The sequence below is a fragment of the Setaria viridis genome, chromosome 1, assembly GCF_005286985.2.
Source record: "Setaria viridis chromosome 1, Setaria_viridis_v4.0, whole genome shotgun sequence".
Classification (NCBI taxonomy): Eukaryota; Viridiplantae; Streptophyta; class Magnoliopsida; order Poales; family Poaceae; genus Setaria; species Setaria viridis.
Genome location: NC_048263.2, coordinates 13,394,828 through 13,409,093, shown reverse-complemented (window position 1 = coordinate 13,409,093; position 14,266 = coordinate 13,394,828). Strand labels below are relative to the sequence as shown.

Below are 14,266 nucleotides of genomic sequence, written 5' to 3'. Positions count from 1 at the left end.
TGCGTGTAACTAAAACCTTGTATACTAGCAAAATTTATTAGTTCTATAGGATAGTGCTACCCCATAATCCTCAAAATTATTAATGGACTATGCTAGGTCTCATTTTCCTTGCAATAACGTTTAGGAAAAGCAAATTGGTTTATTTTTAAACAATTTAGTTGTCCTCATAAGTCATATTTCAAAAGACCGATGTAGTATTTATCTTGTGGAGGCCAGATATCTTCCAAACCCCTAATCATTTTGCTTCCCATGCTTGTTCATATACTATAATTTGCTCAAACTCACTTGGAAGTTTTTCTTATTACCACATGGAAGGGCTATATATTCACCCTCTGGATTTCTTTCCATGTCCATATATCTTGCAGGCAATGGGACTGCCCTGGTGCTCTTCCCCTCCCCAGTGTAAGAATCAGTTCCTTCCCTTCATTTCGTTCATGAAAAACAAATTTGAAATAATAATAGGCCGAACCTTCCTGAAATATGGATAAGAAAACTTGTACTATTCCAAATATATTAAATGATGAACTGATCACTGAACACGAATGCACATAAGTCTTAATACATACGTATGTACAAACGTACACCATATACGCATTTATACACGTTATATACGTACAGGCCAACGTTCATCCGCATCTGGAAGAAAGGGTCGGTGGAGCAGTACTCGCCGGTGCCGTACGTGGCGACGCTCCTCAACTGCATGATGTGGGTGCTGTACGGCCTGCCGCTGGTCCACCCACACAGCATGCTCGTCATCACCATCAACGGCACCGGCATGGCCATCGAGCTCACCTACGTCACACTCTTCCTCCTCTACTCCACCGGCGCCGCCCGCCGCAAGGTCTTGCTCCTCCTCGCCGCCGAGGTTGCCTTCATCAGCGCGGTCGCGGCGCTCGTGCTCAGCCTGGCGCACACCCACGAGCGGAGGTCCATGATCGTCGGCATCCTCTGCGTCCTCTTCGGCACCGGCATGTATGCCGCGCCGCTCTCCGTCATAGCACGTATAATTGAAGTTTGTTAATAATTAATTAATATAATACTAGTATAGTAGTATATTGGTACACAGTAGCTGCCATGTGACAAGCTAGTGAGATTTGGTGTGGCTGTCGGCATCACACAAAATTTAATATTTTCCTTTTAAAAATTTCGAGTGCTCACTACGGTTGGGATGGGATTATGGGCACTGGATTACGGGCACATGTGGAAAACTAAGACTTTACTTCCGGTTGGAGTGATACGTAGGTCTCAAAAATCCAATCGAAACTATTTTTTCAGGATAAAGATCCCCATCTTTAATCCTGGATATTTCATCCGGGACTAAAAAAGTTCAAAAAATAAAAAAAAGTGGGCCGCCCTCCGTCCTGCCTGCTCGCACCGCATCCCCTGTAGCTCCGCCTCGACCACCCACCTCCTTGAGCTGCAACTCCACCACAGAGATAATCAAATCAAGAGCGAGAAACAATTGATACTTCACAAATTGAAGAAAAAATATGCTCATCACACAAGTAATAACACACAACCAATCAATTCGCACAAGATCTGATACACAATACATGAGTTTGATTTGATTCACAACACGCAAAAGATTCACCAGCACAATCACAAACGTATCATTCACAAACAAATCATGCATTATTGGATCACTATTCACTCACAAACAAATCATGCCGGGCCGCCTGCGCCCCGCCGGGCACGCTGACCTACACCCTCGCCGCCGAGTCCGAAGCTAGCCCCCGGGGAGCCGCGCCCCCGCTGGATGTTAGGCCGCACTGGCCGTCATGCCCCCAGGCCGCGCGTCGCTCCATGGCCTTGGCCACGGCCGCCGGTGCCTGCCGCCCCTAGCAGGCTGGCCACGGGAGGCGGTCCTGGCCGTCGCGTGCCCCGTCAGCCTGTGCGCTCCTATGCCAGCCGCGCGGCCACGGCCGCTCGTGCCCGCACCACGCCCTCCGCCTGAAGATAATGCTTGTGCGTGGAGATAAGGGAGAAAAGGAGAGGATATAAGGGAGAAAGGGAGAGGAGGAGAGAAGATAAGGTGGAGAAAGAAGGGCCGCCTGCGGTGAAAATATTTAGTTCCGGTTGGTGGCTCCAACCGGGACTAAAAGGGGTTTTTCCAGTATCTGTTGGAGCCACCGGCAGGGACTAATAGGTTCGGTGCTTATTTATCTTTGTTGGTGGTTTCAACCGGGACTAAAAGCTTTACTTTTATCTCGGTTGGAACCACCAACTGAGAATGAAAGGAATCCGAGATACTACAAAATTTAGACCCGAAACTAAATCTTCTTTAGTCACAAATCCAAGACCGTTCGAGATTTACGTTGGTGCGTGGAAAGTTGTTTCTCTTACTAGTGGGGAATAAGCATATGAAAAGAAGAGTCGATTATTTTAGCTTTCGGTCGACCTACTTTGTTGGTGAATAAAAATATATGTGCACAGGCATGCCTGATCCTTTCGTTTCGTCAATTATATGCGTGTTTGAACAGATCATGTACTGTACTTATACGGTCTTTTATTTTGTTCACTTCTTTGGTTCTTTCACTTTTACATTCAGCTCTTTCATTGAAGATATTTGCGTTTATTTATTTATTTGTGGCTATATGACACCTGATCTTTTTTCTGATTTAGTTGATCTGGTTTTCTATTTATTTGAGCTTTGTTACGTTTTTTTTCCAACTAGTGTAAAAGTCCTGTGCTGTATGCCCAATATTAAAGTTTACTTAATTTTCTCTGTGTTTTTATCTTGCATGAATCAGAAAATGGTTATCCAGACTAAGAGCGTTGAGTACATGCCACTGTTCCTGTCACTGGCATCCCTGGGGAACGGCATCTGCTGGACTACCTACGCGCTCATCCGCTTCGACCTCTACATCACCGTAAGCTATTCATCATTCCTTGTTGCCAACTAATACTACCCCTTGAGGTATGAGGATGCAAGCCAGATGCGCCTCGCATGCACGGTCGCAATTGGCATGCCCTTTTTGTCCATTGAAGAAGAATTGCCTTGCCATACATGGTGATGACCATGCTTGCTTCTCCCTTTGGTCACCAGCCGTGAGCACTACGCCTACATGCGCGAACGCACCAAGTCCAGGCCGAATTGATTGATTGAACACAGTGCATTCGCTTTCGGGGGCACCAAATCTGGCCTGGGGTCCCTCTCGATAGTGGCCATTAATTGCTGATTAGGCCCAGCTCAAATTAGCGATTTGAGATTTCGTGACGGTGATGCGAGTAGCAATTCCGTAACTGGATACTAACTTCTCATGATCTTCTACTTGTACACGTAATCCATTAATTAGCAAGTGGTTAGTGGATTTGATATCGGCCTAACCTTACGGTATTTGGAATAGAATAGACCTATTATTAATGACTAATAACAAAGCAGTAGCTGAAGAGAATCTCCTTTGTGTACTGAATTGGCTTTTTGTTCACTGCAGATCCCCAACGGGTTGGGTGCGCTCTTCGCGGTGGCGCAGCTGATCCTGTTAGCCACCTACTACAAGTCCATCCAGGAGATCATCGAGGCCCGGAAGCGCAAGGCCGATCAGGTCGCCATGACCGAGGTCGTCATCGACGGCAAAGCAAACAACCATGCCGGTGCCGGTCACTACTGATGATGATGATACCAAGTCGTAGCTGGCGTTATGTAATGGAATATTATTGTGTCCGTCCCAAGAGCGATGAAGCGTCGTCATATGTTGTCACTAGCTTTGTTAGGTGTGGGGCGAGGGTGGGGAATTTTAGCTAATTCCACCTCTAGGGCTCGTTCGGTTACTCTGGAATTGGTCCCAGGAACGATTCCCGGTTGGAATGGTTCACTAATTTGTATAATCTTGATAAGCTGGATTGGTTCCTAGGTCCAATACCGAACAGACCCTTAAGTGGGGTTTTTTCTTCAACTAGGCGGGGGCAAAAGGTGATCTTTTTTCTGTTGAACAGATTCAGAACAAATCGAGATGCACAAAGAGAAGAATTCATATGTACGATGTATGTATATGCTTCTGTGTATGTCTTGTTAGATTAAATGGGCCTCGGTGGCCTATTAATCATTTAGTCAATTAACTCCTAAGGCCCATGCACATGGTGGTAGTTATATTTGGAATAAAACCATCTTAAAAGTTGAGAGAGGGGTGGAGCTAAGCTGCACCTGTTGAGAAGTTGAGAGGGATAGCAGCATGCCACACGCGCGCGGTCGATCACCTTGCCACGCACATGGTGATGTGTGGGCTGGGCTTAGCTAGGGTTACTAGTAACTAATTGATGGCAGCCGAATAATGGCAATGAACCTGGACGCCCAAAGGTTTTCTGGTGCCTATAAGAGTGGCGCTCCTCTGTCTTTCTCGTGTAAGACACTAGCCACCCGAGCTCTCAGTCTACTATTACGCAGACTTTTTGTTTTCCCTGTTCCGACATTCTATGTGTACAGAATACACCGGAAGATCAGGCCTCCGAAGCTACTGTAATATACCAAAAATTTAAAACATTTAAAAATAAGGACTTGTTAAAAGTTTCTTCTTTTCTCCCTAATAATTAAAACCATTTTAACACCTGTTCACATTATGCATGAACTTTATATGATTGTGCATTTGAGTGCTCTAGAATTAGGAAAAGAATCCAAAGCACTTGAACACCCCTCAAAATTGAATCTAATTCAAATTTGAATTCAAACTAATTCTAAAACCTATTTAAATAAATGCTAAACTCACCTATTCTTTAAGCAGGGCACCAACCTCCCTTTCTCCTTCTCCGGCCCAGTCAGCCCGGCCTGCTCACCTCCTCCTGCTGGCCCGCCCATCGTCATCCTTCTTTTCCTCTCCCCTTCTTCCTCCCCGCGTCGCTCATTCCTCCCCATGGCACGCAACGCCGCCGCCGCCTGGATGCGCCTTCCCCAGCTACACCTCCTGACCTGCACCACGTGCACCACACTGTACCGGTGACGTGCGACGCCACGGCATGGCTGCGACGACCGCCGGCCTGATCCACCTACACCGGCCATCCCCAACTATTCCGAACAGCGCCCTGGGGTCACCTCGTCATCCCACGTCGCCTCAACCGCACACCCCACGCCAGGTCCCTCCATTGCCCCTCTGCACGCATGCCAGGGTGACATGGCAAAACGCCAGAGCGCCGCCCGCCATGGCTTGCCACACAACCTTATCTCCTCACCCCTGTCCTTATCTGCAAGCTGAGCTCGACCGGGAGCTCACATAGCCCCTCCCTCTTGCCTCCTCACCCCGCATTACCTCCTCTCCCTCCACGGCCACCCCTTAGCCCCAACCCTGGCCTATAGTTGCCGGCGTCGGGAGCTCCGGTGAGTCCCTTGATGAGGACATCAACACTAATGATACATCCATGCCTACACAAGTACCAGTTTCTGGTCCTATTACTCGCGCCTGTGATCGTCAACTTAATCATCAAGTAAGTTCACTCTTGAGTTCTTGTCCATCATATTTAGACCATGGAGATGCGTGCACTCTTGTTTTGGTTAGGAACCAGGACGAAGACCGAAAGGGAAAAGGACTCACGCAGGCTGGATTTGGACTCCATGACACACCAACTTGTGATAATCACCACGGTCGCATACTGTGGCGGATCCACTTCGGATTGACTTGATTAGACAGGGTTAAGTCGCCTAACATGCGACACCCATGCCTAGGCGAAGTCAACACGAAGTGCCGTCGGATTTCTTCCGATTTAACCACTTGAACAGGACCATTTAGCAAACCCACACGAAGGTGAGCGGTTCCAGTGAATACAACAAGTCCACCGAGTTAACAACTTGACCAATTAGTTTAGTTATGAAATAAACATCAGAGTTTTATAAGGTTTCCAAGAGGAAAACAACAGAAGGTAAAAACCCCTAGCGGAAGCAAAACGTCGGGGTTGGACATCCCTGGTGAGACCAGCCGGGACATCACTGATCCCTCTCCTCGCAATTCGAGGAGGGATCCCACTCGACCGTCCAACCTGGAGGGAGCTGGGGTGGCCAAGTGCCAACAGAGGAGGGCTCGAGAGCAGCGGCTTCACCTGAAAAGAAAGGCCACAACAAGGCTGAGCTACTAAGCTCAACAAGACTTAACCGACAGGAGTAAAGCTACTCCACACTTCTAGACATGCAAGGCTCTTTGGCTGAGGGGTTTGTTTGCCAAAAGCACTAAGTAAAACCCTATTTTCAAATTTTAGCTCTGGTTCTAAGTTCATTATCCGGTCTAAGTTTTGCAACCTATTCTAAGCAATCATAGAACCAACCAAGGTATGTATATATCAACAAAACCATGTCATCATCAGATTCCTCATTTACTCAGGGTGACATAGCGATCAAGCAGTCTCAAACTGTGAGAGGCAGACGAATCGATTCGAGTTCTTTAACCATGCATGGTGAACCTAACCTCATGACATCCGCGCACCACCGAGGTCGCTTCCTTTGTCAGCCTTCCCCATCAATCCCCTAACCCGTGTCGGGCCCATTTCCTTTGGTGCAAGGTTCCACGGACCCGGCCTCTGCCGTTCTGTGACCATGCGTGCCACCACGTGCGACATCCAGTAGGGGAAACTCCGTTCCAAGAACAATGGGGTGACCGCTCACGTCTAGGTTCAATCCGGTACTAGGCTCCCTCATCCCATACTAAGTATGAGGTTAGTACTTTCAAACACTTGATCACGAACACCACCACTGTCGGGCCTTAGTCAAGTTTCATAGATAGACGGGGCGATCAACCAACCACCAAAGAGTTACCCAAAACCCTGCCCCGTCCATCGTCCTTACAGTTGTAACAGAAGGGTAGACATCCAACTCCAACAACTCACGAGTGACAGGGAATCACTCGGCTTTTACTGTCTCCTATTTAAGCAAGGCATCTACTCGATCCAACCGCTAGTGTTCAGATCATGGGAGCTAAGTCATGCATCTAGGGTTCCAAACAACTCCTATACGGAAATGCACAAGCATGCTAAAGAAGGCATGCGCAAGTCTGGTAAAACAACACAGGGTTTTCATGCAACCGGGGCTTGCCTTCGAGCAAGGAGGAAGAGAACTGCTCGACTTCTGGGGCGGCTTCGGCTTCAGAGGGCAGGAGCTCAGCTACACCGTCGTCTTCTGGCACCGGGTGCAGCTCCTAGAAGCCGTCGGCGAGGCGCAGCTCTACACGAATGCAATGCATTAGTTAGCATAGACGGTTATTTCAACAGCAGCACTTGCAAGTCTGAGCCCAGAAACTTGCAACAAAAAGCAGGAGGGTGGGAAGGTTCAAGGGAGCCGGTGGAGATCAAGAGGTAAGGGTCGGAAGAAAGGAACTTATAATCTGACCCTTAAACTAGAGGGTTTGGTGTGCTAGGGATCCTCAGACTCAACGTTGAAGGGTCCCCAAGTTTTACACATACACCCTTGGTTCGAAGAAAAAGATTCAGCCGAGTCCTCGGGCAAGGCGGAGAAGGGTCGGCGGAAAAGACAGGGTCGGGCGAGACGGAACCGGGGTCGGGTGGATAAGAGGGGCCGGGCGAAGCGGATAGGGGTCGGACGAGGCGGACCAGGGATCGGACGAGGCAGACCAGGGGTCAGCAGCTTACCTTCTTCTTGCAAGGAACGCTTGGGGTCGGGAAGAAGCAGACTTGGGCGGAGGGGCTAAGGCTTTGAACAGCGGCTAGGTCCGGCAGTACTCCGGCGGCGGCGGTGCTTCTTGCGGATCACAAGTAAGCTCTTACGCAGCACGGAGGAGCAAGCGGCTGGCTGGCTTGGGGAAAACGGAGTTGAGCGGAGAGAAGAGTTCCTCCGGAACTTAGTGGGGTGGCGCTGGGAGCTCGAGCAGGGAGCAAGAGAAATGGCGGAAAGGCAGCAATGGCGGAGGGAACTCCGGCGGGGCTCGTGCATTCCCTTTTATAGCGGCGCGGGAGTGAGAAGGGGAGCGGCGCGGGAGTGAGAAGGGAAGTGGCGCGAAGGCTGGGGAAGAAGCAATGGAGTGCTCTGCCTGGGCGGCGATTGAGCGACGAGGACGGTAGAGCAGGACTTCGGGGATGACGCCAGCGGTCATTGGGCTCTGGCGTCAGGGCGGCGCAGGAGCGGGTATGCCGGTGGTTGAGATTTGGTGGAGGCGGGCGTCGTCGTGCGGTAGAGTTGATGGAAGTGACCGGGTTAACGGCGCTAGAATCGAGGGCGCACAGGTGAGAAGATAGGCAGCCGCGGGCGAGCACGGAACAACAGATTGTCGGGCGGCTTCTGACAGGGTGGGGAAAGGGGCTATCGCTGCCGTGGTCAGGGTTGGCGGAGGAGGAATCGTCGGGTAGCGAAAACCAGGTGGCGCGACTGTGTCGAAGTGACGAAAAAGACGGGCGACATCGGGCTCTGCGGCCGGGATCTGGCGATGTGATGATGGGCGCGGGTGGCGAGGTGCTACAGAAAGGTTGCAGAGGGGCTTCCGCTGCGATTGGGGAAAGGGGCGCGAGAATCCATTCGATCGCGGGCCAGAGACGAGGCGGAGCGACGGGCGTCGGAGAAGTTGAGCCACGCGGTGGGGGAACTCTGAAGCGGGCATGCAACTCGAGTGCACCTGTCACGGAAGATCTGGGGGAAAAGATCTCGTGGGTCCACCGGTCAGATAGAAAGGACGTGTTGGGAAAGACTTAGAAGGATCCAACGGTGAGTTGGGGTCGGCGGGGTCAGAACTGGAGACCAGCGGAGAGGGGTTGGGTTTTAGGGGTCGGGACCGGTCTGGAGGTTGATCGCTTAGGCTTGGAAAGCTAAGACAGGTGATCAGGGCTTGGATTAGGATTAACTTGGAAGATTTGGGGTCGGTCGTCACAGCCTACCCCTCTTAAAAAGAATCTCGTCCCGAGATTCAGGTATAAAAGTAGGGTGTGCCGTTCTTACCTCCTTGACGAGACAAAAAACCTGGGAAGTGCTTGTTTAGATACTCGTCTGTTTCCCATGTTGCTTCATCCTCCGTGTGGTTCCTCCAGAGGATCTTGTACATTCTGACCATTTGGCGCCGGGTATGCCAGTCTTTCTGGTCAAGAACTCTGTTTGGGTACTCGGCGTAGGTTAGGTCGGGCTTGATCTGAAGTTGCTCTTGCTCTAAGATCTCGGTTGGAACTTGGACACATTTCTTCAGTTGAGACACGTGGAAGACATCGTGTATGGCCGATAGCTGTTCCGGGAGTTGGATCCGGTAAGCCACGGGTCCACAGATCTCCACAATCTCATAAGGGCCAATGTAGCGGGGAGCCAACTTGCCTTTCACTCCAAACCGTTGCACTCCTTTGGTCGGGGAGACTCGAAGATACACATGGTCACCAATATCAAACTGTAGGGGCCTTCTTCGCCTGTCGGAATAACTTTTAAGTGTGTGACCCTATGGGTTCGGATACGTATAGACATGGCCCGAGTACTCCTACTCGGCCCAATAGTCGGTAGCGGCCTCTAGCAAGACGTGCCAACTCTTATACGCACATGAAGATCATATCAGACGAACCGTCACAACATTATGTACATCCTATTCCCTTGGCCTCACGATATTTGGTCTAGCTTCAAGCCGACCGCTCTTTCTCGATCCTGTGATTCGGAATCCCTTTGTAGGTTAACTCTTAACCGTACGTAGCATGGCCATGCATTTTCGGATCCGATCACTCGAGGGGCCCAGAGATATCACTCTCAATCAGAGAGGGGCAAATCCCATCTTGATTGACCATGTCTCATAGCATGTTTCTTGACAAACCCGAAAGCTACCTTTATAACTACCCTGTTACGGCGTAGCGTTTGATAGCCCCTAAGTAAGTCGATCCACATCTTGAGTACATGCGACAATCTCAAGTCTAAGGACAAAGCGTATATGTTGTTTAAAGAGAGAACTACTTCTCGTGTTGGGTTAGTCCTAGCACATGTCTCCACATGTGTCCACATTATTAGTTCAACATCTCCATGTCCATGACTTGTGAAACATAGTCATCAACTAATACATGTGCTAGTCTAATATTCATGTGTGTCCTCACATGAACTCCGACTAGGGACAACTTTAGAATAACCATACAAGTAAAGAGTTTCACATACAATTCACATAATTGCAAATCAATTCAAGTAGCCTTTAATGAATATTCAATGAACACAATATACAAATCATGGATACAAATGGAATATCATCATCTCTATGATTGCCTCTAGGGCATACCTCCAACACTAATGGCCGGGTGATGCGCTCCACAAGATCGCGGCAGCCATTAAAGGTGGTGTATTAGTTGCTAAGGTATAGCTTGGAAGGCTGTAGTCGGGCCGTGAATGTCATCTCCATCAACCAATCGAGTTATCCCACTCCTCTCATTGAAAGATCGGGAATCAACCCTAGCAGGTTCACATCATCCCTTACTCCAACACCGTGCCCTGTGGCTGAACTGGGCGGCGCTCCCATGTGGCGCAGGTGTGTGGCTGTCATCCGGGACCCGTGTTGGTGTGGGTGCCACACCAGCACGGGTCCCGGACGACAGCCACACACACACACGCCACGCCACCCGCCACATGACACCCTCTCACCTCGGTGCACGCGGTCCAGTGGACCACACCCACTTCATGCCCTAGTCCACAAGTCCATGAACCCGACCTATGGCGAAGTGCCACGCACATGCGCCCTGCTGGCCACATGGACAACCTGAAAATGCTAGGTCTACCCGGCAAAACGTTATTCTGCTCGTTCCTTTTTCCCAAAAATTCCACCAAAATTCTTTAAAATATTAGATAAATTTTTAAACCTACTAGAACCATCTAATACCTTTTTGCACATTGTTAAGGTCCAAAACTAAATAAACCTATTTTCAGCCAATAGAAAAGTCCTATCAGTATACCCCAAAATCCTTCTTTCACATTCCTTAGCTCAAAAAATGACCAATAAATTCCCAAAACTTCTAAGATATATTCTAAGCATTTTCATGAGTTCACCTTCCCAAACTCATGTCCTAAATCCTATTGTCCTTATACTAGAATTCATGCTAAACTTCCAAACCTTTCCTAGGAATTTAGAAAATTCTTAGTACATGCCCAAGACCCATAACCAAGGGTCTACCATTATACCACCCCCTAACCCATAAACCTACACATCGAAAATCACATGAAATATAAGAGACCACTGGAAACTTAGGAGAAGCCATCTTAGTTCTATCCTATGACCCAACACCCTTCCTAACCTCCTTGAATTCCTCCTAATGAGCATTGGAGTACCTTTGATTGGTGATTGTGTTGACGCCAAATTTCGTCACCAGTGGAATTGGCGCCAAGAAAAGAGGAAATGGGAAAGTACAGTTGAAGATCGGTTGGTTGGCGCTACAGTCCAAGATCAGCCAGATGCTACAGTATGGGATCGGCCGGTGACTTCTGCCGGATCGGACACGCCTGATTCCCGAATCGGTTATCCTTTGCCGATAAGGAATCGGCCGATTAGGGGGCTGGAATAATTGGGCCGGTATGGGCTTGAAAAGGATCAGAAGGATGAAGAGGAAATCAGCCCATGAAGTGTATAATAACCAACCTAGTACGAATCGTGCTTGTAAATATTCGTTTTCTATTTGAATTAGGGATAGAGTTCTAGTCAGTTAAGGAGTCACCTGTACAGGGCTATAAATAGCTACCTTTGTAAATCTATAATCATCAACAAATCAATACAACCAACTACTATTTCCTCGTACTTACTTTCAAGTAGGCGACTTCGCCAAATACTTTCTCCTTTTTCATGAGTTCGTATGGGTTGGCGGGGCTGTATCAACTTGACCTCCGACCGATCTTGTAAGTTCCGTTTACCGAGTAAATTCTAAGCTTTAACTTCGGGCGCATCGCTGTCGTTTCGTTTAGATTTATTCACTAGTTATCGATATTTACTAGAATCATAGGTTTTACCTGTCTTTCTAGTTTTATCACCAGTTATCCAGCTAGGAATCGGTGGTTTCGGCTTTCTTTACTTTCTGCTATTAAATTCACTTATTTCGCATATAGCCGATTAGATCTATTCCTAGTGTTGTTACTATAGCATTGTGTCGATTACTCCAGTAATTTCTTGTCTACACGGCTACAGTGATCGGCTGCTTCATAGCCGATTTCTTTATTACGGCAAATCGGCCGATTCGCTGATAAGCTCTCTCGAGATCGGAAATTTAGCCGATCGTGATTTCTGGACCTGACACGTGTTCTTCCTTGCCAATCAACAGGTCAGATTGGCTGGCATGCCGCACGAACCGCACCAGGCAATCACCCGAACAGGAGTTAAGCAGATTCTCCCGGGTCGTGTGTCACACGCTGGGGATTCGGTTGACTGATTTCTAGCGCCAACACACTTTTGGCACACCCGGTGGGACCAATACAACCGCCACCATGTCGAAAGCTGCTGAAGTCTCCGAAGATAACGTCATCGAAGTGACGGAAGCAGATCTAAAGGACGACCAGAAGGAAGAACTGGATAAGCATACGACACAATTCCGGAAAGCTTGCCTACAGTCTTTCAGTCGCTCCAGAAGCGGGGAGACTATCAAGAAGTCTCCGTTTCCAACACCCCGCCAGATCACAATCTCTGAGGACTCGGACAAGATGGCCGATATGGTCCAACAGTCCGTTTATCACGCCTTCATTGATCAATCCCCGGTGCTTGCAAATACGGTGTACATTGCCGTTGTCAACTCCTTCGCTAGTGGGGTACCTCAAGGGTACAGGGGACCGGCATATACTCAGCTGATTCCACCGAACAAGGCTTATTTGAATTTGATTTCTCAGCCGATCCAATTTTCTGTTGGGGGTACAGGCGCTTCATCATCATCGGTTCCTATGGGGTATGGTGGCACACAACACTTTCAGCCACACCCCGCCCAGCTGTCCTCTGCGCCGTTCCCTCCAGTTGGCCCATCGCCTTGGGGGGCACCATCAGCTACGACCGTTCAGGATCAATCGGTCGGTCAGGGAAGTCCCCAATTCCAGGCGTCTTTCCAAGCGGCCACTCGACCAACCATGCCGCCGTACCAGCCTGTTGCACCAGAGATGAGTAAAACAGCAGAGCTCGTACTATATGATGAAACGAGTGGCTCATTCAAACAGCCGACCCTGAATACACAGTCGGCTTTCACTCAGATGCCACCTGCTTTCACTCAGCATTAGGCTATTCCACCTCCGGTATACCAGCACGTGCCAATACCTCAGCCGACGGTTCACCAGCAACAGCCGGATTGGTCGGCACGTATTGCTGAGGTGATTCAGGAACAATTCGGCTTGAAGCCGAAGGTACAAACTTACACCTATAGGACACCATACCCGTCTACATACGATCTACTACCGTTTCCCCATCGGTATAAAGTTCCTGACTTCACCAAGTTCTTGGGGATGGATGACACTTCAACCGTGGAGCACGTGAATAGATTTATCATCCAATGCGGAGAAGCGGCCACACAAGATGCTCTACGAGTGCGGTTATTCTCATCATCCTTGTCCGGATCGGCCTTCCAGTGGTTCATGACTTTACCACCGAATTCGATTATTACATGGGCCGATTTGGAAAGACAGTTTCATAAATACTTCTATGCCGGGGTACATGAGATGAAGCTGTCCGATTTGACCGGCCTCAAGCAGAGAAGCGACGAGCCGATATCCTCATATGTATAGAGGTTTCGGGAAATTAGGAACAAGTGCTATTCCCTGGCTCTAAACGACGCGCAGCTGGCCGATATAGCCTTTCAAGGCCTCCTGCCCCACATCAAAGAAAAGTACGCCTCACAGGAGTTCGAGAGTTTAAGCCAAATTGTCCACCGATTGTCTGGACAGGAGGTACGTTCTTTCGATCCACGGAGGAACTTTCAGAAGAAGGTGGCGTTCCTGGAAGAGGTGGAGGCCGAAGAAGACGTTGAGGTCGGTCTTGCGGAGTGGGTCAAGGGAAAGAAGCCAATATCATGCCCGTTCGGCAAAAAGGAGCCAGAGGCGTTCGGTTTTGACACGACGAAGGCCGATAAAATCTTCGACCTTCTCCTCCAGGAAGGGCAGATCAAGCTCTCGCCATATCATACAATACCTTCTGCCGAACAACTAAAAAAGATGAAATATTGCAAGTGGCACAACGCCACATCCCATGATACTAATGAGTGCAAAATCTTCAGGCAGCAGATACAGTCGGCCATTGAACAGGGCAGACTTAAATTTGAAGTGCCAACAAAATCGGCCAAGCCGATGAAGATCGACCAACACCCCTTCCCCACCAACATGGTTGACACGAGGAAGAACTCACTCCAAACAAAGGTGCTAACGTCCGAATCGGCTAAAAAG

General features: G+C 49.1%; 1 protein-coding gene across 1 annotated transcript; it reads left to right on the top strand.

Annotated features, from left to right (window-relative positions):
- The first annotated feature begins 346 nt into the window (after window positions 1-346).
- Window positions 347-3,646, top strand: LOC117854149 (bidirectional sugar transporter SWEET4). Its single transcript, XM_034736450.2, has 4 exons — window positions 347-402; window positions 619-997; window positions 2,751-2,870; window positions 3,435-3,646. Exons 1-4 carry the CDS (start codon window positions 347-349, stop codon window positions 3,609-3,611), a joined length of 732 nt encoding a protein of 243 aa, XP_034592341.1. The 3' UTR covers window positions 3,612-3,646.
- The last annotated feature ends 10,620 nt before the right edge of the window (window positions 3,647-14,266 follow it).

Excerpts from the sequence above, each read along its gene's own strand:
- LOC117854149 (XM_034736450.2), top strand. The coding sequence starts at position 347 with ATGTCCATATATCTTGCAGGCAATGGGACTGCCCTGGTGCTCTTCCCC. Across the intron at positions 403-618 it reads GTGCTCTTCCCCTCCCCAGT|GCCAACGTTCATCCGCATCT; the intron begins GTAAGAATCAGT and ends ATATACGTACAG. Across the intron at positions 998-2,750 it reads CCGCGCCGCTCTCCGTCATA|AAAATGGTTATCCAGACTAA; the intron begins GCACGTATAATT and ends TGCATGAATCAG.